The sequence below is a fragment of the Symphalangus syndactylus genome, chromosome 1 (assembly GCF_028878055.3).
Source record: "Symphalangus syndactylus isolate Jambi chromosome 1, NHGRI_mSymSyn1-v2.1_pri, whole genome shotgun sequence".
Classification (NCBI taxonomy): Eukaryota; Metazoa; Chordata; class Mammalia; order Primates; family Hylobatidae; genus Symphalangus; species Symphalangus syndactylus.
This window is the reverse complement of record NC_072423.2, coordinates 116,122,542-116,147,908: the sequence shown is the minus strand read 5'-3', so window position 1 is coordinate 116,147,908 and position 25,367 is coordinate 116,122,542. Positions and strand designations below refer to the sequence as shown.

Sequence of the window (25,367 nt, the reverse complement as noted above, 5' to 3'; positions counted from 1 at the left end):
CCGAGGTTGCAGTGAGCTGAGATCACGCCACTGCATGCCAGCCTGGGTGACAGAGAGAGACTCTGTCTCAAAAAAAAAAAAAAAAATGTATCCTTGTTAACTGATATATGACCATACCAAGCTAAGTGTTTTGAGGGTGGCAAAGAAATAAGAAATTGTTCCTATTGAAAAGGAACAGAGATTTCTTTTGTGGAACAGTGAACATAGATGGGATAGGGCAAGTCTGTCAGTAGCAAAAATGTTTTAATTCATACCAGAGGGGATAAGGGTACAAGAGACAACAGGGGTCAGAGGAAGAAGGGTGCAACGTGGACTGCTTGTGGAATGTGTGGAAAAGAAGTAGTTCTTGACTTGCGAAGATTTCGGTAGGGAGAGAGAAACAGGAAATGCATGCCTGGCAGGGGGCATCTCAAGGGTTATTGTGGATGCAGAATGAGTGTAGCATTTGGCATTTCAGCATGGCTCAATGGATGGGTTGGTTAGAGAGGCAAGCAGGCCCGGATTATCAAGGACCAGGAGTGCCAGGCCAAGTTTGTACTCAACTCTGTGAACACTGGGAAACACTTAACATTTCTGAGCAACTAAGTGATTCATGAAGAAAGCCTGTTTTATAGAAACTTAGTCATCTGACCCACTGCTGTTAAGATTTTAGAAGGGAGAGCCCACAGAAAAAGATGACCACTTATGCTGTTTAATATTGCAGGTGTGAAGGGTTAAGTACCTAGTCCTAGGCTAAGGTATCAACAGTGGGACCAGAGGTTCTATGTAATATGTATTGTCAATATGTGTTTTTATATATATATATATATATATATGAATTGTCAATAAAATAGTTCTAGAGTCTATAGTTTAGAATATACATGGGCAAGGGGAGAGGAATTGGAAAGGAGGAGGGAAGAGATCTACTTTTTTCATTAAAAGTGAGGATTTGAGTCGCCTGACCTACATTTGAGGCAGTTTCAGGCAATCTAAAGCTCATATTTCTTTGTTTTGAGACAGTCTCACTCTGTCACCCAGCTGGAGTGCAGTGGCACAAACTCGGCTCGCTGCAACCTCTGCCTCTCGGGTTCAAGCAGTTCTCCTGCCTCAGCCTCCCAAGTAGCTGAGATTATAGGCGCCTGCCACCACACCCGGCTAATTTTTTGTATTTTTAATAGAGATGAGGTTTCACCGTGTTGGCCAGGCTGGTCTTGAACTCCTGACCTCAGGTCATCCGCCCTCCTTGGCCTCCCAAAGTGTTGGGATTACAGGTGTTAGCCACCACGCCCAGCCTAAAGCTCATATTTCTATTGAGATATGAGGCTTAATAAATATAGCATATGGGCTGAGCACGGTGGCTCATGCCTGTATTCCCAGCACTTGGGAGGCTGAGGTGGGAGGATCCCTTGAACCCAGGAGGTTGAGATTGCAGTGAGCTGTGATTGTGCCACTGTGCTCCAACCTGGGTGACAGAGTGAGACTCTGTGTCAAAAAAAAGCATATGCTTATAATAGGACATATACCAAGTCTGTTCTAAAATGCTTTATATATATTAATTCATTTAACCTTCCCAACACCTCTGGGAAGTAGGTGCTATTCTTTCTATTTTACAGTTAAAGAAACCGAAGTCACACAGCTAATAAAGGTAGAGCTGAGATTCAAACCGAGCTGCTACAGTACTCTCAACCATGCCACTAACCACCTTTCTGATTTACTGAATGATAACAGCGGTGACTCTGAATTCAGTACATCTTGCATTATAATTTTGACTTTTTCTCTTTTTTGTATACTCCTTCCACTGCAGACCCAGTTTTCAAAATATGCTACCTACAGTAAAAATCTAATGTAACATATTTAGCTCATTTTTTTCCCCCCACCAAGCGTCTGTTTTAAAGTAGTTTTTATTATCCTTTACAGAATTAAACTGAATATTCTCCTCAAATAAGTTCATCAGTGGCTTTGGGGGCTGTATGGGTGAGTTATTAGGCATTATATCCTTAAATATTTTAGCATAAAAGGATTGAAAAAAGTACCTATTAATGCACTACTCTAGCTTTTTTTCCCTATTTTTTTCTGGTCTTTATCTCTACCTATAGCTCGGTTTCAAACTATTACAATCATGAAGTGACATTAATATTTTTTTTCTTTGCATGATTTTTGTGTTTGTCTTTTTTTGTTGTTGTTTTTGAGACAGGGTCTCACTCTGTCACCCAGGTTGTAGTGCAATGGCACAATCTCAGCTCACTGCAACCTCCACCTCTTAAGCTCAAGTGATCCTCCCACTTCAGCCTCCCAAGTAGCTGGGACTACAGGCATGTGCCACCATGCCCAGCAGTTTTTTGTATTTCTTTGTAGAGATGGGGTTTCGCCATGTTGCCCAGGCTGGTATCCAACTCCTGAGCTCAAACAACCTGCCCACCTCGGCCTTCCAAAGTGCTGGGATGACTAGCGTGAGCCACAGTGCCAGCCTGTGTTTGTCTTCTAATACTAAAATTACAGTGTACATCAAATAGGAAAAGGGTAGGGATAGTTCAGCACTTCTTTTTTGTTTGTTGAATAGTTGTTCTTTATTAACATTGTCCCTGACTTGCCTTTTCATCCAAAATTTTCCTCTGCTAGATATATTTTCATTCAAAATACCAAAGAGTAACCAATGTACCTAAATTTTTGTTCTTTTCCGTCAACACCTTAGGAAGCAGGTAACATAAATCGATCATTGAGCTGCCTGGGCCAAGTGATTACAGCACTTGTCGATGTGGGTAATGGAAAACAGAGACATGTTTGCTACAGAGACTCCAAACTTACCTTCTTACTACGGGTAAAGTAGATCCTTGGGTTCCTGGGCTCCTTGTGGTTATGCTAAAGTTGATAGTGGGACAATCTCTCAGCCTTGGTGGCAAGAGTATACATTTTCTTTGCTTAAAAAGATCTTGTGATTTCTCACCAAAAATGTGTTCATTCCTGTCGTTAAATAGGATTCCCTTGGAGGTAATGCCAAAACAGCCATAATTGCAAATGTTCATCCTGGATCCAGGTGTTTTGGGGAAACCCTATCAACACTTAACTTTGCTCAAAGAGCCAAGCTGATTAAAAACAAGGTAAAATACTGGCGTATACTTCATTAAATAAATGAGAAAAATACTAAAGCTTGCAGTATGCCATTTTTGTGATTGCTCTAATATTAACATTAACTTTTATTTATTTCTCATTGTATGCAAAATTTCTATTTTATCTTTCCTACCCTTCTATATCACACATGTAATTAGAGACCTAGGTTAGATGTTATGGTTGTTATTGCTTGACTAGTTTTTTTTCTTTTTTTTTGAGACACAGTCTTGCTGTGTCACCCAGGCTGGAGTGCAGTGGTGCAAACACAGCTCACTCTAGCCTCAACTTCCTGGGCTCAAGAGATCCTCCTGCCTCAGCCTCCTGTGTAGCTGGAACTACAGGCATGCAGCACCATGCCAGGCTAATTTTTTTTATTTTTTTATATTTTTATTTTATTTATTTTTTATTTATTTATTTTTTTGAGACGGAGTCTTGCTCTGTCGCCCAGGCTAGAGTGCAGTGGCGCGATCTCGGCTCAGCTGGGACTACAGGCGCCCACCACCACGCCCGGCTAATTTTTTGTATTTTTTAGTAGAGACGGGATTTCACCGTGTTAGCCAGGATGGTCTTGATCTCCTGACCTCGTGATCCGTCTGCCTCGGCCTTAATTTTTTTATTTTTTTGTACAGGCAGGGTCTCACTTTGTTGCCCAGGCTGGTCTCAAACTCCTGGGTTCAAGCAATCCTCCTGCCTCATCCTTTCAAAGTGCTGGGATTACAGGTGTGAACCACCGTACCCAGTTGACAAATTTTTTCTTAAGGGAAAGCAAATTAAGTATGTGAGTCTTTCTTCCTGCCAACAGCCAATCAATCAGTTCTGCAGCAGACATCAGCTGGGTGTCTTCTGATTCAGTTCCATTCTGACACTTTATGTCTGGAGATAGGGTGAGATCTTACAGGTTCAGGGCTCAATCCTACAAGACTGCCCCCAACTTCTGATGCCAATTGCAAGCCCCAGCTTGTCCTATCTGTGCTTTCAGACCAACTGGCTGTAAATCAGGAGGTCCATGTTGCCCCTTTCCCTGGGTAAATCAGAAGACTATGGATCTAGTCATTTATTTTATTTCTATGGACTATGGAGTACTAGTAAGATGAGGAGGAAAAATCATTAGAGCTTCCTGACCCTAAGTCTCTTAAGATTTACTAGAAGTCTTTGGAGATTATAGAACTGCAGTAATAATTAGAATTATGAAGTCACTGATGGGACAGTGATGTCAGAAGTACAGTAGTACCTTGTAATGAGGCTGGCCATAAAAATCAGAAGCAACTGGAAATGGCTGCCTAACACACAGAAGAACAAAACCAAGAGCCTTCTACTAGTCACTCTCAATGGTAAGCCCTTTGCAGCCTATCAGTGGAAAGTGCCAGAATATCTGGGACTTGTTTAAGGATGTGCTGTTTAAATTTTTCTGTGAGCAAATTGGGCTTACAGCAAGAATACAGGAGACCTTGGGGCTGTCACAGGGTGTTTTTTTTCCTTGCTGGAGTATTGGGTATTTCACAACTGAGTCCTCTGACCTGGTTGGTACTCAGCTGTTAGCACTCGTTATCACCCTTTAGGCTTTGTGGACCCTTTTAAAGATGTATTTTTTTAATTAATCAACTTTTTTTTTTTTTTTTGAGATAGAGTCTTGCTCTGTCAACAGGCTGGAGAGCAGTGGCGTGATCTTGCTTCACTGCAACCTCCGCCTCCTGGGTTCAAGTTCTCCTGCCTCAGCCTCCCGAGTAGCTGGGACTACAGGTGTGTGCCACCACGCCCAGCTAATTTTTTGTATTTTTAGTACAGACAGCGTTTCACCATGTTAGCCAGGATGGTCTCAATTTCCTGACCTCGTGATCTGCCCACCTTGGCCTCCCAAAGTGCTGGGATTACAGGCATGAACCACCATGCCCAGCCAACTTTTTATAGCAGTTTTAGGTTCACTGCAAAATTGAACAGAAAGTACAAAGAGATCTCATATATTCCCTGTCACCACACATGTGTGAACTCCCCCACTCTTGACATCCTGCCCCACAGTGGCACATTTTGTTTGTGAGTCCTTTAGCCTTTTAGAAGTTGTCCTAAATAAGACATTTCTTTCTGCCGAGCTCAAGCCAGCCCTGCAAGTCATCATGCACTTAGAGGCTAGGCTCCTTCCCCGTAGGGAGCTAGGAAAGAAGGGAAATGATACTCATTGAGGTATTGGCTCTTCTCCATTGGGAGGGTGGGGAAAGGCTGTCGTTCTCAGGGAAAGAAGTGTTAGGTGAACACACCCGGATCCTAAGGGTGACCCAGCCTAACAGCTCAGGGCTAGTCAGCTGGGGGGGCAGAGAGCCTGGCTGGGGCTGTCTCTCTCTGGCTCCAGGTCTGAAGGCACAAGAAAAGGAAGCTTCCTCCCCACTTGAGCACACTGTGATTCCTGTGTCCTTTTGACTATGAGGTGGTCGTGAAGCTTTGTTTGATGTTCATCACTAAAAATCATACCAAACAAATGTAAACACAGGATTATACTACTCAAAAAGCATTATTTTAATGCTTTTTAAAAAATTCCTGAACAGGCAGTAGTAAATGAAGACACCCAAGGAAATGTGAGCCAGCTCCAAGCTGAAGTGAAGAGGCTCAAAGAACAACTGGCAGAGCTTGCTTCAGGACAGACACCACCAGAAAGCTTCCTGACCAGAGGTAGGAGGAGCACGCTGTCCTTTATCTTGGGGAAGACTGTGTACAAATAATAGTTTAAGAGCCCTTGGTGATAGACACAACACAATAAGGCAACCCAAATTTTTCTACAGGTATCTCTTTCTGCTTATTTCTCCTATATAGGAACATAGTGCTTTGTTTGTAATCAGATACAGATACCATAGGCAGTGAGAAGGGGGAATTAAAATAATTTTGAATAATATATAATAAGTGCTAAAAAGAGATTAATTTCATTTAGATCTACTTCTACGTAGCATACATAGTCTATATATGTTTACTATAGGATAAGAGAGACTTATTTTTCTTCAAAGAATAGCTAGTAGAGAATTAATTAACTGGAAATCCATAAAGGCAAGAGGGTGAATTATTAACATATCTTAAGAGGTGCACAGCACCCTGGGACTCCTCTAATTTTTAAAAAAATCTACTTCTACTTCTGTTACACCATATGTACTCTATTGTGCATATTAACTATATAAAGAGAAACTTATTCTTTGAAGAACAACTAATAAGTGGAATGGTTAATTTGAAATCCATGATCTAGTGATGACAGTCTCTTTTTTTTTTTTTTTTTTGAGACGGAGTCTCTCTTTGTCACCCAGGCTGGAGTGCAGCAGTGTGATCTCAGCTCACTGCAACCTCCACCTCCTGGGTTCAAGCGATTCTCTTGCCTCAGCCTCCTGAGTAGCTGTGACTACAGATCCACGCCACCACGCCCAGCTAATTTTTTGTATTTTTAGTAGAGATGGGGGATCTCACCATGTTGGCCAGGCTGGTCTTGAACTCCTGACCTCAAGTGATCCGTCTGCCTCAGCCTCCTAAAGTGCTGGGATTATAGGCATGACCCACCGTGCCCGGCCACAGTCTCATTCTTTTAGATTAGTTGAGAGCAATCAATTAAAGGCTATCTGTTCTCTTGGTTTTGCAATGTGTTAAATATTTTCTTTTCATCTTCCCTTTCTTATTGGATCAATTACAGACAAAAAGAAGACTAACTATATGGAGTATTTCCAGGAAGCAATGTTATTCTTTAAGAAATCTGAACAGGAAAAGAAGGTAGGAAATGGAGTTAGTAATAAAGGAGATTCAAGATAGTTTTTTGCTGTGTGGTTTTTATTGCCTTACTGAGTGAAATAAATAATACCAAGTCAATAAAGTAATGGAAGGTTATGAAAAATCAAATTTTGCCTTTAAGATTAAATTTGAAGTTAGTATTTGTTGCTAGACTTACGAAAATTTAGGGAAGTCGAATTATTTTTCATGTTTAACCAAATTAGGAATTTGTCTTTAAGTCTCTGATAGAAAAAGTTACCCAATTAGAAGACCTCACCCTCAAAAAGGAAAAATTTATTCAGTCTAATAAAATGATTGTGAAATTCCGAGAGGATCAAATAATACGCTTGGAAAAGCTCCACAAGGAATCCCGGGGAAGTTTTCTGCCTGAGGAGCAGGATCGTTTGCTCTCAGAATTAAGGGATGAGATTCAAACTCTGCGAGAACAAGTGAGTATAGGGCATCTATAATATTTCTAAAAATAAAAGAAGTTCAGAGCAAATCTAAATTTGTCAGCAAGTGCTCGTTCTTTAATACAATGGAAATTGTTTTAAGTGAATTCTTCTGAGAGTGTGATTGCATAATTCCTTTACCTGCCTTTTTAAAATAGTTAAAGGGAAGAGAAGGGGAAAAGGAAGAAGTTGTGACATTGCTACATAGTATGCTACTCTAGCAGGCCACGCAGAATTTCACCCAGTGGGCAGTTGTGGTTATCTGAGTCAGTAGGCTCTTTAGAGTTGTGCCTTTTAAAGTTTTTGTTGTTTTTCCTTTTCCTTAGGGAGAATGGATAGGTCATACAGGTACATTGCGGGAAAACCCAAAATCTCTTATCAGCTTCTTGTTTATCTCTCTGGAGTTTTTAATGAATATTCAAACTAATATGGGTGGCTATTTTTACTTTTGTTTCTCCTGTACACTTTTTTGCACTTTGCCTTTTTCAGTTAATCTTGGTTGACAAGATTAATTTGGTCCTTGTTCTTTTCAGTGTGTTGATTTTACTAGTCTCCTTTGCATGAAAAGCCTTCCACGGTGTACACCCTTGTGCTTACCTCCTTAGGTGGGTGAACATTTCAAGGGTCTAGACTCCAGCTGAGAATAGCAGAGTTACAGGACATGCATATTTTCAAACTGATCACAAATGCCAAGTTGCTTTCCACGGTCGTTGCAGAAGGGTACCACCAGTAGTGCATGTGCATACCTAGTTTTCTAATGGCTTTTTAGAGGAACTAATTCACTAAGGAAATGTTTGTAAATATATAATGCATGTAATTCTTCTATGTCACAGATAGAGCACCACCCCAGAGTTGCAAAGTATGCTATGGAAAATCATTCCCTCAGGGAGGAGAATAGAAGACTGAGATTATTAGAGCCTGTGAAAAGAGCTCAAGAAATGGATGCCCAGACCATTGCAAAACTAGAAAAAGCTTTCTCTGAAATAAGTGGCGTAGAGAAAAGTGACAAAAGTAAGAAATGATTGTTGTATATATGTGCCATATAGGAAGGGGCTGTTTTAAAGAACATTTTTAGTGCCTTGTGACTAGGGTCTTCATTTTAGCCTCCAGGCCTGCTATGCTAATGTCTTATACACATATTCTTTTATGTTATAGAAAAGTATTTGCTAAACTTTTTTTTCTCAAAAATCACAGAGCATAAACTATGTAAGCTAATAGATATAACAAGAAAATACTCATTGTGTTTGTTTTATTGATAAAAAGATTGATTCAGATACTACGTTAAATTTCTACTTAATTTTCCTGTTTAAAGTATTTGAAATGAAAAGTGTTTAACTAATCAAACATGAATAAAAATAGAGTTGAAATGTTTATCAATCTAATTAGGCCTGTGCAGTATAAGAGATGTAGAAAGGTCAGACTCATAGCACAGTGTTTGGGTCCTGATGTTGTGGTTACCAATGCATGCACTCTCTAGTTACATACTACTTTCATAAGTTTGCATACTATGTGAAAAGCGGTTTAGTTAGTACTAAATCTGCCTTACAGTCTTGACAGCTGTTGGTTTCATACCCTGGGATTTGGTAACAAAGTCTGTGTTTGCCCCAGTCTTAGAGTTAATATTTTCACGGTCTTTTATCATAGACTTGGCCTTGGTTTCCTTTTAGGTTGAAATTGAGAAAGTTCTAATGTTTTTATTCTGCATTCATAAAGAAGACTGTCTCTGCTTTTTAAAATTTCATTTTTTAAGCCTTCTTCCATTCTGTTATGACTGAATAGAATAATAAGAGTCACAGTAACTGGGTTGGGGAGAGACTTAAGATATTAGATGCAAAATTACTGTCAGGTTTTCTGTTGTTTTTTTTGAGATGGAGTCTCACTCTGTCACCCAGGCTGTAGTGCAGTGGTGTGATCTTGGCTCACTGCAACCTCCACCTCCTGGCTTCAAGCGATTCTCCTGCCTCAGGCTCCCTCCATTACAGGCACACACGACCACACCGAGCCAATTTTTGTATTTTTGGTAGAGATGGGGTTTCACCATGTTGGCCAGGCTGGTCTTGAACTTCGGGCTTCAAATGATCCACCCACTTTGGCCTCCCAAAGTGCTGGGATTACAGATGTGAGCCCCCACGCCTGACTTAAGTTTTCTATTTTATTTAAACTACTTTTCCCTACAGTGCCCTTTATTTTGTTGGCCATTTTGTTTTGGCCTCCATAATACCTTGACTTACTCCCTTCAGAAGATACTAATGTCTGGATCTCATCAGTTTCTAAACACTGATCATTCTCTAAACAACTTTTACATGATCTTTTCCCACACTGAAACTCAGTGGACTCTCTTCAACATATTCAGTGTTCTAGGCATTTCCTGAAAATTAATATTTTCTACCTGGTAGATGATACCGGGTTCTTACAACTTGCTGCCCTTGCTATTTTTTCCTTTTCTAAATAATTCCTTGGCTGTTAACATTAGCTGCTAGCACTAATTCCTACCAGATTCACTGGCTGCTGTTTCTCTGTCTAGCATTAGGCGTGCCACACTTTTGCCATTGTTTGTTCTTTCTTCTAATGGGAAAGATGTTGCCTTAACTACACTTCTCAATCCTGTGGCATCTGCTTCTTAAACATGACTTCTAATCCCTGTTGGCACACTGTGTCACATCCTGTGCTGAGTTATAAGCTTTTGTATTTTAGGGCTCACTTTCCAACCCATTTCTCATTTTTCCTCCTTGTGGCCCAAAATTGATACCTGACAGAGAACTTAGAAAATGTGTCCTGTTATTTTTGTTTGTCAAACACTGAAGTTGTAAAACTAGGCATGGTGGCATGCACCTGTAGTCCCAACTATTTGGGAGGCTAAAGCAGGGAGTTCACTTGAGACCAGAATTTGGGGCTTTAGTACACTATGATCATGCTTGTGAATAGCCACTGTACTCTAGCCTGGGTAACATAGTGAGGCCCTGTCTCAAAAAAAAAAAAAAAGACTGAGATTGTTTTCTTATTAACAGATCAGCAAGGATTTTCTCCTAAAGCTCAGAAAGAGCCATGTTCATTTGCAAACACTGAGAAGTTAAAAGCACAACTCCTGCAAATTCAGACAGAGCTGAATAATTCAAAGCAAGAATATGAAGAATTCAAAGAACTCACTAGGTAAAGTCTAAATACACATGCATGCACATTTATTTTCTTTTAGTGTTCATTTGCTGTAGTGTTAATATTGATAATTCAATTGGGCATTTCACTTTAAATATTAAACTCTCATAGTAGCAACTACTTTGACATGAAGAAAAAGAGCGTGCTTCTAGCTCTTTACTAATATAGTCAATGAACTAGATAATACAGGTGTTTAAGCAGTTTTTTCCTGTTGAGAGTCTATTGAACTTCCATAGTAAATTATTTAAATTTAAATTTGATAATCAGAGTTGTTAAGATTTTTAGGAAGTATAGGTTTGTTAATATTCCTACTTGAGTCTCATGATGTAAAAACAAAGATAAATCACATTCATATTGTAACTAAGATCAATCTTACCCTAAAATATAAACAAATGTTTGGTTCAAAAATGACATATCACACATGGTATAATCATGGACTATTTGGGCTTTTGAATTTGAGCTCTACCATTTACTAGTTGAATCCCTTAAACGGTCTCTGAGCTGTAGTTTACTGAACTGGAGAATGACGAGAATAATCTGAGAGAATAGAGAATATCTCTGATTTAGAGATAACTATAAAGTTATGTGAGAGCATAAACTGTAAAGTACTCTATAAATGTTTGACATTATTTATTACCTGAAATACTCCGTTTTACAATATCTATTAGGAAAAGGCAGCTAGAATTGGAATCAGAGCTTCAGTCTTTGCAAAAAGCGAACCTTAATCTTGAAAACCTTTTGGAAGCAACAAAAGCCTGCAGGCGGCAAGAAGTTTCTCAGCTGAATAAAATTCATGCTGAAACACTTAAGGTAGGTCATCTGAACAATACTTCCACCTTAAATCAGTGCGATGTCATTTTATTAATAATGGAGAGAGTCTGCATGGTCTGTCTCCAGATGCAGATGACATCCCATGCAGGTAATTAACACCGGTGTCACACTGGTCCTTGGGTTACTGCTAGCAACCCCACTGATGTATCCCCCCAGTGGTAGGATGGGGTAGGAAAGAATTCAGCATTTGGAGTCAAATTCAAATGTGCCGTTAACTTTAGTCAGGGTTTCCTAACTTCTGAGCCTTATCTTTCTTTTCTCTAAATTGGAAGTAAAGGTAATTTATTTGCAGAGTTTTAGAGTACTAAATGAGATAGATAAGATGCCTGGTACCTTGTAGATATCAGTAAAATGGCATCTGTTGCTACAGTATAACATGTCCTCAAAGTTTTCAGTAGAATAGAAACCCTAATGGGCAAAGACCGCTAAGGGATCACAGGTGCCACTGGAAATAACACGGGAGGGTTTTGTCCTAAATAACCACATCCCTCATAAAAGAAAAAAAAATATGCGAACAACTGAGAATGAGAGGAGAGAAAGGAAGTACACAAGGAAAACAAAAGGTTGAGGAGGTGATACTGATTTCAGCTTTTGTATCCAATTTTCTGAAGGTTAAAAAATTTTTTCCTTAGCTGGGTGTGGTGGTGCAGGCTTGTAGTCCCAGCTATTTGGGAGGCTGAGGCAAAAGGATTGCTTGAGCCCAGGAATTCAAGTCCAGCTTGAATTCAAGTTCTTTTCTTTTCTTTTTTCTTTCTTTTTTTTTTTTTTTTTAAGACAGAGTCTTGCTCTGTTGGCCAGGCTGGAGTACAGTGGTGCGATCTCAGCTCACTGCAACCTCCGCCTCCCAGGTTCAAGCGATTCTCCTGCCTCAGCCTCCCGAGTAGCTGGGATTAAGGCGCCTGCCACCATGCCCGGCTAATTTTTGTATTTTCAGTAGAGATGGGGTTTCGCCATGTTGGCCAGGCTGGTCTCGAACTCGTGACCTCGTGATCTGCCTGCCTCGGCCTCCCAAAGTGCTAGGATTACAGACAAGAGCCACTGCGCCGGCCTCAAGTTGTTTTCAATAAAAGAAAGAAATAGAGAAGACAGAAAACCTTTCCTTATGTCTTAGAATATAAATAGATGTTTATTTATAATGGTTATTTTTAGTAGTGGTGCTTTTTGTGTCACTTAATGGAAGACTACTTGTATTCATTTGAATAGGTAACTTATGTGACTAAAATTTTCCTTTCTTTTCTTTTTTTTTTGAGACAGAGTTTTGCTCTTGTTGCCCAGGCTGGAGTGCAGTGGCATGATCTTGGCTCACTGCAACCTCTGCCTCCTGGGTTCAAGCGATTCTCCTGCCTCTGCCTCCCGAGTAGCTGGGATTCCAGGCGCCTGCCCCCACACCCAGCTGATTTTTGTATTTTTAGTAGAGACGAGGTTTCACCATGTTGGCCAGGCTAGTCTCGAACTCCTGACCTCAGGTGATCCGCCCATCTCGGCCTCCCAAAGTGCTGGGATTATAAGTGTGAACCACCGCTCCCAGCCTGTGACTGAAATTTTCAAAGGTATTTAGTAGCAAATTTCTTTCCTTCTGTTGTCCTTCTAGCCAACCAAGAACTGGAGGCAATCAGTGTCACCAAGTCAGTCGATGTTACCAAGTATTTTCTTACTTTACACAAATGGTAGCATAACATACACATCATTCTACTGCTTGAGGGGTGTGTGTGTGTGTGTGTGTGTGTGTGTGTGTGTGTGTGTGTGTTTTAAAGCAATATTTTAGAGTTTGTCCCATGTCTGCAGGGGAAAAAATATTCTCCCCTTTTTTGTTTCTGTTTTGGTTTTTTATTTGTTTTGGCAGCAGCTCAAGAATGTTATGTGGATATATAATGATTTATTCAACCTGGAAAATCCTGGGTTTTTTCCTATACAGGTAGAAATTTAAAAAAAAAATTATTTTTGCCGGGCGTGATGGCTCACGCCTGTAATCCCAGCACTTTGGGAGGCCGAGGCAGACGGATCAGGAGGTCAGGAGATCGAGACCATCCTGGCTAACACGGTGAAACCCCGTCTCTACTAAAAATACAGAAAAATTAGCCGGGCATAGTGGCGGGTGCCTGTAGTCCCAGCTACTTGGGAGGCTGAGGCAGGAGAATGGCGTGAACCTGGGAGGCGGAGCTTGCAGTGAGCCGAGATTGTGCCACTGCACTCCAGCCTGGGCAACAGAGCGAGACTCTGTCTTAAAAAAAAAAAAAATTATTTTTAAATTTTGATTTATTTATTTATTTTTGGTTTTGTTTTTTAGAGACAGGGTCTTGCTCTGTCACTCAGGTTGGAGTGCAGTGGCATGATGATGGCTCACTGCAGCCTTGAACTCCTGGCTTCAAGCGATCCTCTTGGAGCCTCAGCCTCCCAGAGCACTAGGATTACAGGTGTGAGCCACCATGCCTGACCAGAATTTTTTTTTACTGTTGCTTTTTAAAAAAGGTGGTCTTTGAAGTTTTTGTAAGAAATTATTGAAAAATACTTGCAGAATACTGCCAAATGTTTTATAATTCTGTGTCTGTAGCCCCTTAGCACAATAGAATTATAGAGCTTGAAGCACCATGGCATTCTAGTCCTACTCCTTCCTTTTATGACTGAGCAAACAGGACTCAGAGGATTAGAAGGTTTGCCAGGAGTGGCATAGCAATTCAGAGCGTTTGTTGTTGTTTTAGTTGGACAACTACTATATGAATACATTCTCTTTGTTTAAAAGAAGATACGTATTTCAAGTTAAAGGTAAAATTCGTTTTCAGCATCACTTCCAATCTGGATTTAATCTAATCCTTTGTCCCCCCAATCCCTGGAGGTAGTTTAATCCTTTTTCTTAGCATTTTTGTACTGTTAATATATACAGACTGAGAAAACACATAGAGTTGTTTCCTAGATTATTTATTGTTTTGCTTTTTTTTTTTTTTTAAAGTCATCCTTCATATGTTATTCCACAATATGCTTTTGTTAACTCAGGGATATGCCTTAGATCTTTCCACATTAACTGGTATCTAGAGCCTCATGTGGATATGAGGCTCAAGGAATATGAGCCTCATACCAGTTAACGTGAAGCTCAAGGGATATGAGCCTCATACCAGTCAATGTGGAAAGATCCAAGGCATCTCCCTTGAGGGACAGAAGAATTATAGAGCTTGAATTATAGAGCTTGAAGCACCATGAGGGATATCCCCTTGAGGGATATGCCTTGGATCTTTCCATATTAACTGGTACCTACCTCATTTTAACCCTAGGTTTCTATGGCTTAAGTAGATGGTTTCCAGTGCATGCATTCTCTGGGGGTGGATTCCGTTAAAGGAGAAGTGGTCATTTTAGGATGTCTTAGCATTTGAGTGAGTCAAGCTGAAGCTCCCTCCCAGTGCCCTGTTCCTGCAGGATAGATGCATAGATGCACCCCTTTCCCAGCACTGTCTGCAGGAACTGGCATTGTCAGGCTTGTTAATGTTTGACCATCTGATGGGTAAAAAATGAGATCTTGCTGTTAAGATTTTAATTCTCATTTCTCTAATTTCAAATATCTTTTCATATGTTTATGTCCATTTGTATATTCTATTCCCTGAAAAGAAAGAAAAACTATTGTTTTTTTATATTTTTCTTCAGATTTTGTTTTTATGTAATAAGCATTTGTTTGTTAGGTATACTGCCAATATATTCCTCCATCATGTTGCTTGTCTTTCATCTTTGCATGTGATGCTTTTGTTATATAGAAGTTTTATATTTTTGATGTAGCCAGGTTTATTGACCTTTTATCTTTATGACTTTTTTGCCTTTAATTTTGCTTTACATTGAGGTGTTTGTATATCCACTGTTTTCCTTTTGAATGGTATGAGAAAGGGATTTAACTTAAAAAAAAAAAATACAGCTAGGCACAGTGGCTCACACCTGTAAGCTTAACACTTGGGGAGGCAGAAGCGGGAAGATTGTTTGAGTCTAGGAGTTCAAGACCAGCCTGGGCACTGGTTCAACATACGCAAATCAATAAATGTAATCCAGCATATAAACAGAACCAAAGACAAAAACCACATGATTATCTCAATAGATGCAGAAAAGGCCTTTGACAAAATTCAACAACCCTTCATGCTAAAAACTCTCAATAAATTAGGTATTGATGGGACGTATCTCAAAATAATAAGAGCTATCTACGACAAACCCACAGCCAATATCATACTGAATGGGCAAAAACTGGAAGCATTCCCTCTGAAAACTGGCACAAGACAGGGATGCCCTCTCTCACCGCTCCTATTCAACATAGTGCTGGAAGTTCTGGCCAGAGCAATCAGGCAGGAGAAGGAAATAAAGGGTATTCAATTAGGAAAAGAGGAAGTCAAATTGTCCCTGTTTGCAGATGACATGATTGTATATCTAGAAAACCCCATTGTCTCAGCCCAAAATCTCCTTAAGCTGATTAGCAACTTCAGCAAAGTCTCAGGATACAAAATTAATGTACAAAAATCACAAGCATTCTTGTACACCAATCACAGACAAACAGAGAGCCAAATCATGAGTGAACTCCCATTCACAATTGCTTCAAAGAGAATAAAATACCTAGGAATCCAACTTACAAGGGATGTGAAGGACCTCTTCAAGGAGAACTACAAACCACTGCTCAATGAAATAAAAGAGGATACAAACAAATGGAAGAACATTCCATGCTCATGGGTTGGAAGAATCAATATCGTGAAAATGGCCATACTGCCCAAGGTAATTTATAGATTCAATGCCATCCCCATCAAGCTACCAATGACTTCCTTCACAGAATTGGAAAAAACTACTTTAAAGTTCATATGGAACCAAAAAAGAGCCCGCATCGCCAAGTCAATCCTAAGCCAAAAGAACAAAGCTGGAGGCATCACGCTACCTGACTTTAAACTATACTACAAGGCTACAGTAACCAAAACAGCATGGTACTGGTACCAAAACAGAGACATAGATCAATGGAACAGAACAGAGCCCTCAGAAATGATGCCGCATAGCTACAACTATCTGATCTTTGACAAACCTGACAAAAACAAGAAATGGGGAAAAGATTCCCTATTTAATAAATGGTGCTGGGAAAACTGGCTAGCCATATGTAGAAAGCTGCAACTGGATCCCTTCCTTACACCTTATACAAAAATTAATTCAAGATGGATTAAAGACTTAAATGTTAGACCTAAAACCATTAAAATCCTACAAGAAAACCTAGGCAATACCATTCAGGACATAGGCGTGGGCAAGGACTTCATGTCTAAAACACCAAAAACAATGGCAACAAAAGCCAAAATCGACAAATGGGATCTCATTAAACTAAAGAGCTTCTGCACAGCAAAAGAAACTATCATCAGAGTGAACAGGCAACCTACAGAATGGGAGAAAATTTCTGCAACCTACTCATCTGACAAAGGGCTAATATCCAGAATCTACAATGAACTCAAACAAATTTACAAGAAAAAAACAAACAACCCCATCAAAAAGTGGGCAGAGGATATGAACAGACACTTCTCAAAAGAAGACATTTATGCAGCCAAAAAACACATGAAGAAATGCTCCTCATCACTGGCCATCAGAGAAATGCAAATCAAAACCACAGTGAGATACCATCTCACACCAGTTAGAATGGCCATCATTAAAAAATCAGGAAACAACAGGTGCTGGAGAGGATGTGGAGAAATAGGAACACTTTTACACTGTTGGTGGGACTGTAAACTAGTTCAACCATTGTGGAAGTCAGTGTGGCGATTCCTCAGGGATCTCGAACTAGAAATACCATTTGACCCAGCCATCCCATTACTGGGTATATACCCAAAGGACTATAAATCATGCTGCTATAAAGACACATGCACACGTATGTTTATTGCGGCACTATTCACAATAGCAAAGAGTTGGAACCAACCCAAATGTCCAACAACGATAGACTGGATTAAGAAAATGTGGCACATATACACCATGGAATACTATGCAGCCATAAAAAATGATGAGTTCGTGTCCTTTGTAGGGACATGGATGAAACTGGAAAACATCATTCTCAGTAAACTATCGCAAGAACAAAAAACCAAACACCGCATGTTCTCAATCATAGGTGGGAATTGAACAATGAGAACTCATGGACACAGGAAGGGGAACATCACACTCCGGGGACTGTTGTGGGGTGGGGGGAGGGGGGTGGGACAGCATTAGGAGATACACCTAATGCTAAATGACGAGTTAATGGGTGCAGGAAATCAACATGGCACATGGATACATATGTAACAAACCTGCACATTGTGCACATGTACCCTAAAACCCTAAAGTATAAAAAAAAAAAAAAAAAAAAAGACCAGCCTGGGCAACATAGTAAGACCCTACCTCTGCAAAAAAAAAAAAAAAATTAAATTAGCCAGGCATGGTGGCGTGCACCTTTGGTCTCAACTACTCCTGATACCTAAAATTTCCACAGAAAAATTATTCTATTTCTGGGCTGGGTGTGGTGGCTCACGCCTGTAATTCTAGCACTTTGGGAGGCCAAAGTGGGCAGATCACTTGAGGCCAGGAGTTGGAGAACAGCCTGGCCAACATGGTGAAGCCCCATCTCTACTAAAAATACAAAAATTAGCCAGGCGTGGTGCTGTGTGCCTGTAGTCCCAGCTACTTGGGAGGCTGAGGCAGGAGAATCCCTTGAACCTGGGAGGCAGAGGTTGTGGTGAGCCAAGATTACACCACTGCACTCCAGCCTGGGCAATAGAACAAGACTCTGTCTCAAAAAATAATAGTAATTCTATTTCTGGACTTTGTATTTCCTCCCAGTGTTCTATTTGAATGTACATAAGCTAATGTACTGTTTTAATATAATGTACTGTAATGTAATGTACTATTTTAATGACCATACTCCCATACCCCTATGCATTTTTATATCAGATGGGGAAGTCTCCCTAATTTGTTCTTTTTATTTTTTTGAGAGACAGGGTCTCAGTCTGTCACTCAGGTTGGAGTGCAATGGTGTGATAATAGCTCACTGCAACCTAGAACACCTGGGCTCTGGGGATCCTCCTGCCTCAGCTTCCTAAGTAGCTGGGACTACAGGCCCGGGACACCATTCCCAGCTAATTAAAATGATTTTTTTTGGTAGAGACAGGATCTCACTATGTTGCCCAGCCTGGTCTTAGACTCCCAGCCTCAAGTGATCCTCCCCTTCTCAGCCTCCCACTGTGTTGGGATTATAGCCATGAACCACCATGCCTGGCTTGTTCTTTTTAATTGTCTTGTCTCTTCTTATACATTTATTCTTTGTATGAAAATAGATATCAGCTCATTAAATTTATTTTTAAAAATTGTATTAGAATTTTGCTTGGGACTGCATTGAATTGATAAATTTATTTCCACTTGGACATTTTTGTACTGTGTCTCAAGGACACTTTTTCCTTTCTTTTCATGAATAGTATTTCAATTTTATCCTCTCTATTCACAAAATTATTAAATATGCCCTTTTTAAATATGTGCTGTTTTCTGTAATCATTTTTTGCTGCAGATTATAACTACACCAACCAAGGCCTACCAACTTCGTTCCCGACCAGTACCAAAATTAAGCCCTGAAATGGGAAGCTTTGGCTCTCTATACACTCAGAATTCTAGCATATTAGATAATGATATATTAAATGAGCCAGTTCCACCTGAGATGAATGAACAAGCTTTTGAGGCCATTTCTGAAGAGCTTAGAACAGTGCAGGTAATGTTTTGTTCTAGAAAAATAAATAACTGGACATCCATTTAAATACATTTGCTTTGTTATTTTAATTCCCTGTAAGTTACGGTGTTCAAAAGTGCTTAGTATTAATATATCTTTTTAAGTGTGGGTTTATAATCATTCCTAGATTGGAAATCAACCCACTCTTGCTTTTTGTCTCTACAATCTTTAGCAAGTCATTCTCCATGGGCTTTGGTTCCCTAGTGTATAAAATGACCAGTTGGCCGCTAGCTCCAAGTTCCAGAACTGGTTTATATAGCAAAGTGCTGTATCTGCTAAAGAAAGTTAAAAGAGGCTGGGCGCGGTGGCTCACGCCTGTAATCCCAGCACTTTGGGAGGCCGAGGCAGGCATATCATGTGAGATCAAGAGTTTGAGACTAGCCTGACCAACATGGTGAAACCTCGTCTCTACTAAATAGACAAAATTAGCTGGGTGTGGTGGCGCACCCCTGTAATCCCAGCTACTTGGGAGGCTGAGGCAGGAGAATTGCTTGAACCCGAGAGGCAGAGGTTGCAGTGAGCTAAGATCGCACCACTGTACTCCAGCCTGGGCAGCAAGAGCGAAACTCTGTCTCAAAAAAAAGAAAGTTAAAAGAATCTTCTTATAGATTAAATTTTAGACAGCTTTAGTATATTTGAAATAATGTGAAATTTGATTATTCCAGAATTTTTATGGTTTGTTAATTTTTTTTAAATGTCCAGTAAAACATGGAGTGGGCCAGACCACCCCAAACCCCAGTATTTTGTCCTTTCCAGGCCGTGGAGGTAACCGCTTGCAGCCCTGAGGAAGCTTCTTGAAGTCTCAAGATGGCTTTATCATTTAATCCAGGATTTTAATTTTAATCACTTCTTTCCTTTGTATTTCAAAGTGTCTACTTTAATGGACCACAAGTGTAAATCTGAAACATTAGCAATCATTTAGTATATAACCTTTTGATGTTGTTTTCTGGCTCCAAACAGGCCTTTGATACCTTTGTTCATATGAGGTTTTGAATTCGTTTTGTTTTGTTTTGTTGTCTCTTTAATGTAGAAGAAATGGTGGAATGTCTGAGAATTCCATTAAAATAAATTTTGATGACTGAAGTTTTTGTGTTGCAGGAACAAGTGAGTGCTCTTCAAGCCAAATTGGATGAAGAAGAGCATAAAAACCTAAAGCTTCAGCAGCATGTTGACAAACTGGAACATCATTCTACCCAAATGCAGGAGGTGAGACCAAGAGCACAGCCTCAGAAAATGTATGAAGTACCATCAAATGTTTCCTTGAGGAAACATCCTCAAGGATCCTCAAACATCCTTGAGTATGTATGAAACATAGAGAGTATCACAGAAAGAAAATGTTGTCACACGGCCTTAGTGAAGGCTTATTTGAGCTGTATTCTCTACCTTGTTACTTAGCATGCTGCTCTAATAATGAGACAGGCATGCATAGTCTGCACCTGGCTGACTTAGTCAATAATGCAAATGGATCCCTTGCTATGTGTTTAGAAGAAACCAAGATGGACTGTCCATGGCTTCATAGTTGTTAATCATCTTTATTGTAGTTCATGGGGACAGTCAATTTTCTTCTGGTCAGAGATGTTAAAATTAGACTTTAAAAACAGGAACAGGTTAATGAGGCCAGGCATGGTGACTAACACCTATAATCCCAGCACTTTGGGAGGCCAAGGCAGGTGGATCATCTGAGGTCAAGAGATCAAGACTAGCCTGGCCAACATGGCGAAACCCCGTCGTGGGTGGCGTGGGTCTGTAGTCACAGCTACTCAGGAGGCTGAGGCAGGAGATTCACTTGAACCGAGGAGGCGGAGGTTGAAGTGAGCTGAGGTCGCGTCACTGCACTCCGGCCTGGGTGACAGAGCAAGACTCTGTCTCAAAAAAAAAAAAAGAAACAGGTTAATGATTTGGAGTGCATCTTAGCGTGCCAGTATTCCTTTTCCAGTAAATTTATCTTTTTTCCCAAAGCTTTTCTCATCAGAAAGAATTGATTGGACCAAACAGCAGGAAGAGCTTCTCTCACAGTTGAATGTGCTTGAAAAGCAGCTTCAAGAGACTCAAACTAAAAATGACTGTAAGTTATTCTATCAGGAGCTTTGTGACTTGAAGGAATACTGTAACTCAATATCTTTTTACTTTTATTATTAAATGCCGTTCCTATGTTTTTGGATGGTTGCTTTATTGTTGTTTGTTGTTTGTTAACCAGACTGCAGTTTGCATGCAGTGGTAAGTGACAGTAATATATCATAAAAGGTAAATTTCTCTATCATTGCCCACAAACAAATGATACAGATGTTCGCTTAAAGTTTTTTGTTTGTTTGTTTTTGACACAGACTCTCGCTTTGTCACCCAGGCAGGAGTCCAGTGGCATGATCTCGGCTCACTGCAACCTCCACCTCCTGAGTTCAAGCGATTCCCCACCTCAGCCTCCTGAGTAGTAGCTGGGATTAGAGGAGTGCATTACCATGCCTGGCTAATTTTTTTTTCTTTGGTTGTTTTTTTTCTTTTCTTTTTTTTTGAGGTGGAGTCTTGCTCTGTCACCCAGGCTGGAGCGCGGTGGCGGGATCTCGGCAGCTCACTGCAACCTCTGGCTCCTGGGTTCAAGCTGTTCTCCTGTCTCCTCCCAAGTAGCTGGGATTACAGGCATGCGCCACCAAGCCCGGCTAATTTTAGTAGAGACGCGGTTTCGCCATGTTGGCCAGGCTGGTCACGAACTCCTGACCTCAGGTGATCCGCCCACCTCGGCCTCTCAAAGTATTACAGGCGTGAGCCACCGCGCCCAGCCTGCTTAAAGTTTTAAATAAGCTGCTTTGAAAATGAAGTGTCTTGAATTCATGAATGTTTTAATATTAACAAAGCGTAGGTTATATATTTGTATATGTTTGTAGATGTGGGAATATAATTTGATTCCCAATTTTTTCACTTCATTTTTCCCTTCATTAAAGTATTTGCAGTGGTTTGTAATAAAGCTAAAACAAAAAGAGATAGCCATTCTATTTTCTTGGAACTAAAAAGTTAACTAATACTATTTGCAGTTGTAGTTGTCTTAGAAGACCTGAAGTAGTTAACCCATGTTGGAAAGTTTAGGCAAATTTCCAAGGGATTTTCAATAACTAAGATGAGCTCACTTAAAGTATGTTACATCTTTTAATTTTTTTTCTTTTAAATATTAAGAGTTTTGTTTGTTTGTTTGTTTTGAGACAGAGTCTTACTTTGTCACCCAGGCTGGAGTGCAGTGGGTGCGATCTTGGCTCACTGTAACCTCCACCTCCCAGGCTCAAGCGATCCTCCCACCTCAGCTTTCTGAGTAGCTGGGACCACAGGTGCTCACCACCACACCCAGCTAATTTTTTGTATTTTTGGTAGAGAGAGGATTTTGCCATGTTGCTCAGTCTGGTCTCGAACTCCTGACCTCAAGCATTTCGCCTGCCTCAGCCTCACAAAGTGCTGGGATTATAGGCATGAGCCACTGTGCCTGCCCTTATATTACGAGTTTTGAAGCACATTTTACAGGAGAAATCTAGCAAAGTCAAGTGACCTGTAAGTCAGGGACAGATGTTAACTCTTTCTATTTCAATAGAAATTTACCAAAAACCATGTGCAAAGGAGAGGAAGAAAACAGAAATCTCAGTGCTGCTAGGTACCTGCCACTTAATTCTTCAACATTTTTCCTTAAAATAGTCTCTTCGACTTGATTTTGCTAATTGTGGGAATAGTACCTATCAGATTTATTTGTCTGCTTTAAGAAACCTATTGAGGATATGTTTTCTTTGTTTTTTAGTTTTGAAAAGTGAGGTACATGACCTGCGAGTAGTCCTTCATTCAGCTGACAAGGAGCTTTCTTCAGTGAAATTGGAATATAGTTCATTCAAAACGAGTCAGGAGAAGGAATTCAACAAACTTTCCGAAAGACACATGCATGTACAGCTTCAATTAGATAATCTCAGGTAGAGTTGTTCTCTTATGGTTTCAAGTTGCCTGATTGGCTGTAACCTACGACTGTTTGAAGTTGGAAGTGTTATAAACCCAACTCAAAGCAGTTAAACAAATAAAAAAGATAATTTATTGGCTCCAATATTGGGAAGCCCCAGAGATGATTTTGGTTTCAGGAACAAACTAGTCTGAGTCTCAAACAATATTGTCAGTGTTCTATCTCTCTCAGCTCTGCTCTGTTCTATGTGTTGCTCTTATTCCCTCCTATTATTGAGGTCCTTCTTCTATATGACAAGGAACAGATTGCCTCACACAGCTCCATATTTTGGTTCCCAGCATAAAAACCCTTGTAAAGAAATTCCCTCTCCCAACAGCCATGTATTATCCCAGAGAAAATCTGAACTGGTTTTGCTTGAGTCATCTGCTCACCTTTGGACCAGTCAGTTTACTAGGTTTCAGATGGCACTGGCCCAACATAGAGTAATGTGCCTGCTCTGGAGGGAAAGGTGTGCTCTTACTAGAAGAAAGGACAGTCAGCGTAAGGTAAACCAAAACAATAGTCTTCACTGCTGTGCACACTAAGTCTACAAAGGCTGGCTGATTAGTCAAGTGCTGATATCTTGAAACAAATGTAATCTCACATGTAGATAGTTTATTCTTTGTTATTTACTGTTTCTTTTTTTCTTCTTGCTAATTTCAACCTTTTGTATAACATAACACTTTTTGATAATGTCTCCTGTGTCTATAGCCATAATTTAATAATGGACATGAATGTTATACTGTGAATGTGATGTGAATGTAACTGTTTGCTCTGGAAAAGCTACTAATAGGCAGCCTTGAGTTTAATTTTTGTAGATGTTACAAAGATTAAAATCTGTAGCTGTTGGGTGTTTTTTGGATATACAACCAGAAATCGAAAGAGAGGAAGAAAACTTGAGATCTGCAGGCCACAGCCACCTATACATACATTTTTCTTGTTTTTTTTTTATTAAAAGATTCATTTCTATTTGTAAAATGAAAAAATGCATAATTATTACTAATGAAATACTGACAATAGTTTCATAAAAGAGAAAGTGATGACATTTGTAACCTTTCCTTGCCATATCTCTATCTCACTGAATGTTGAATAGCTTGAGTTTTAGGCAAAATCCCATATTTATCTGCTGCTTCTTCTTCCTCCTTTTTTTAATTTTTTTTAAATTTTACTTTAAGTTCTGGGGTACATGTGCACAACGTGCAGGTTTGTTACATAGGTATACATGTGCCATGTTGCTTTGCTGCACCCATTAACTCGTCATTTACATTAGGTATTTCTCCTAATGCTATCCCTCCCCCAGCCCCCCACCCCTTGACAGGCCCCGGTGTGTGATGTTCCCCGCCCTGTGTCTAGGTGTTCTCATTGTTCAGTTCCCACCTATGAGTGAGAACATGTGGTGTTTGGTGTTCTGTCCTTGTGACAGTTTGCTGAGAATGATGGTTCCCACCTTCATCCATGTCCCTGCAAAGGACATGAACTCATCCTTTTTTATGGCTGCATAGTATTCCATGGTGTATATGTGCCACATTTTCTTAATCAGGTCTATCATTGATGGACATTTGGGTTGGTTCCAAGTCTTTGCTATTGTGAATAGTGCCACAATAAACATAGGTGTGCATGTGTCTTTATAGTAGCATGATTTATAATCCTTTGGGTATATACCCAGTAATGGGATCGGTGGGCCAAATGGTATTTCTAGTTCTAGATCCTTGAGGAATAGCCACACTGTCTTCCACGATGGTTGAACTAATTTACGCTCCCACCAACAGTGTAAAAGCGTTCCTGGCCGGGCGCGGTGGCTCACGCTTGTAATCCCAGCACTTTGGGAGGCCGAGGCGGGCGGATCACGAGGTCAGGAGATCGAGACCACGGTGAAACCCCATCTCTACTAAAAATACAAAAAAATTAGCCGGGCGTGGTGGTGGGCGCCTGTAGTCCCAGCTACTCGGAGAGGCTGAGGCAGGAGAATGGTGTGAACCCGGGAGGCGGAGCTTGCAGTGAGCCGAGAGCGTGCCACTGCACTCCAGCCTGGGCGACAGAGCCAGACTCCGTCTCAAAAAAAAAAAAAAAAAAAAAAAAAAAAAAGCGTTCCTATTTCTCCACATCCTCTCCAGCATCTATTGTTCCCTGACTTTAATGATTGCCATTCTAACTGGTCTGAGATGGTATCTCATTGTGGTTTTAATTTGCATTTATCTGATGACCAGTGATGATGAGCATTTTTTTCATGGGTCTGTTGGCTGCATAAATGTCTTTTTTTGAGAAGTGTGCGTTCGTATCCTTTGCCCACTTTTTGATGGGGTTGTTTGTTTTTTTCTTGTAAATTTGTTTAAGTTCTTTGTAGATTCTGGATATTAGCCCTTTGTCAGATGGGTAGATTGCAAAAATTTTCTCCCATTCTGTAGGTTGCCTGTTCACT

At 40.2% G+C, this 25,367-nt stretch overlaps 1 protein-coding gene across 5 annotated transcripts in view; it reads left to right on the top strand.

Annotated features, from left to right (window-relative positions):
• KIF15 (kinesin family member 15) overlaps nt 1-25,367 on the top strand; it is a 92,754-nt gene that overhangs the window by 30,522 nt on the left and 36,865 nt on the right. For all 5 annotated transcript variants that reach the window (XM_055280389.2, XM_063610869.1, XM_063610878.1 and 2 more), the window contains exons 9-20: nt 2,672-2,797; nt 2,955-3,077; nt 5,625-5,748; nt 6,746-6,822; nt 7,059-7,268; nt 8,105-8,282; nt 10,280-10,421; nt 11,093-11,234; nt 18,772-18,969; nt 20,086-20,193; nt 20,947-21,052; nt 22,760-22,925. In XM_055280389.2, coding sequence (XP_055136364.1) covers nt 2,672-2,797; nt 2,955-3,077; nt 5,625-5,748; nt 6,746-6,822; nt 7,059-7,268; nt 8,105-8,282; nt 10,280-10,421; nt 11,093-11,234; nt 18,772-18,969; nt 20,086-20,193; nt 20,947-21,052; nt 22,760-22,925 — 1,700 coding nt within the window. The remainder of the gene's footprint in view (nt 1-2,671; nt 2,798-2,954; nt 3,078-5,624; nt 5,749-6,745; nt 6,823-7,058; nt 7,269-8,104; nt 8,283-10,279; nt 10,422-11,092; nt 11,235-18,771; nt 18,970-20,085; nt 20,194-20,946; nt 21,053-22,759; nt 22,926-25,367) is intronic.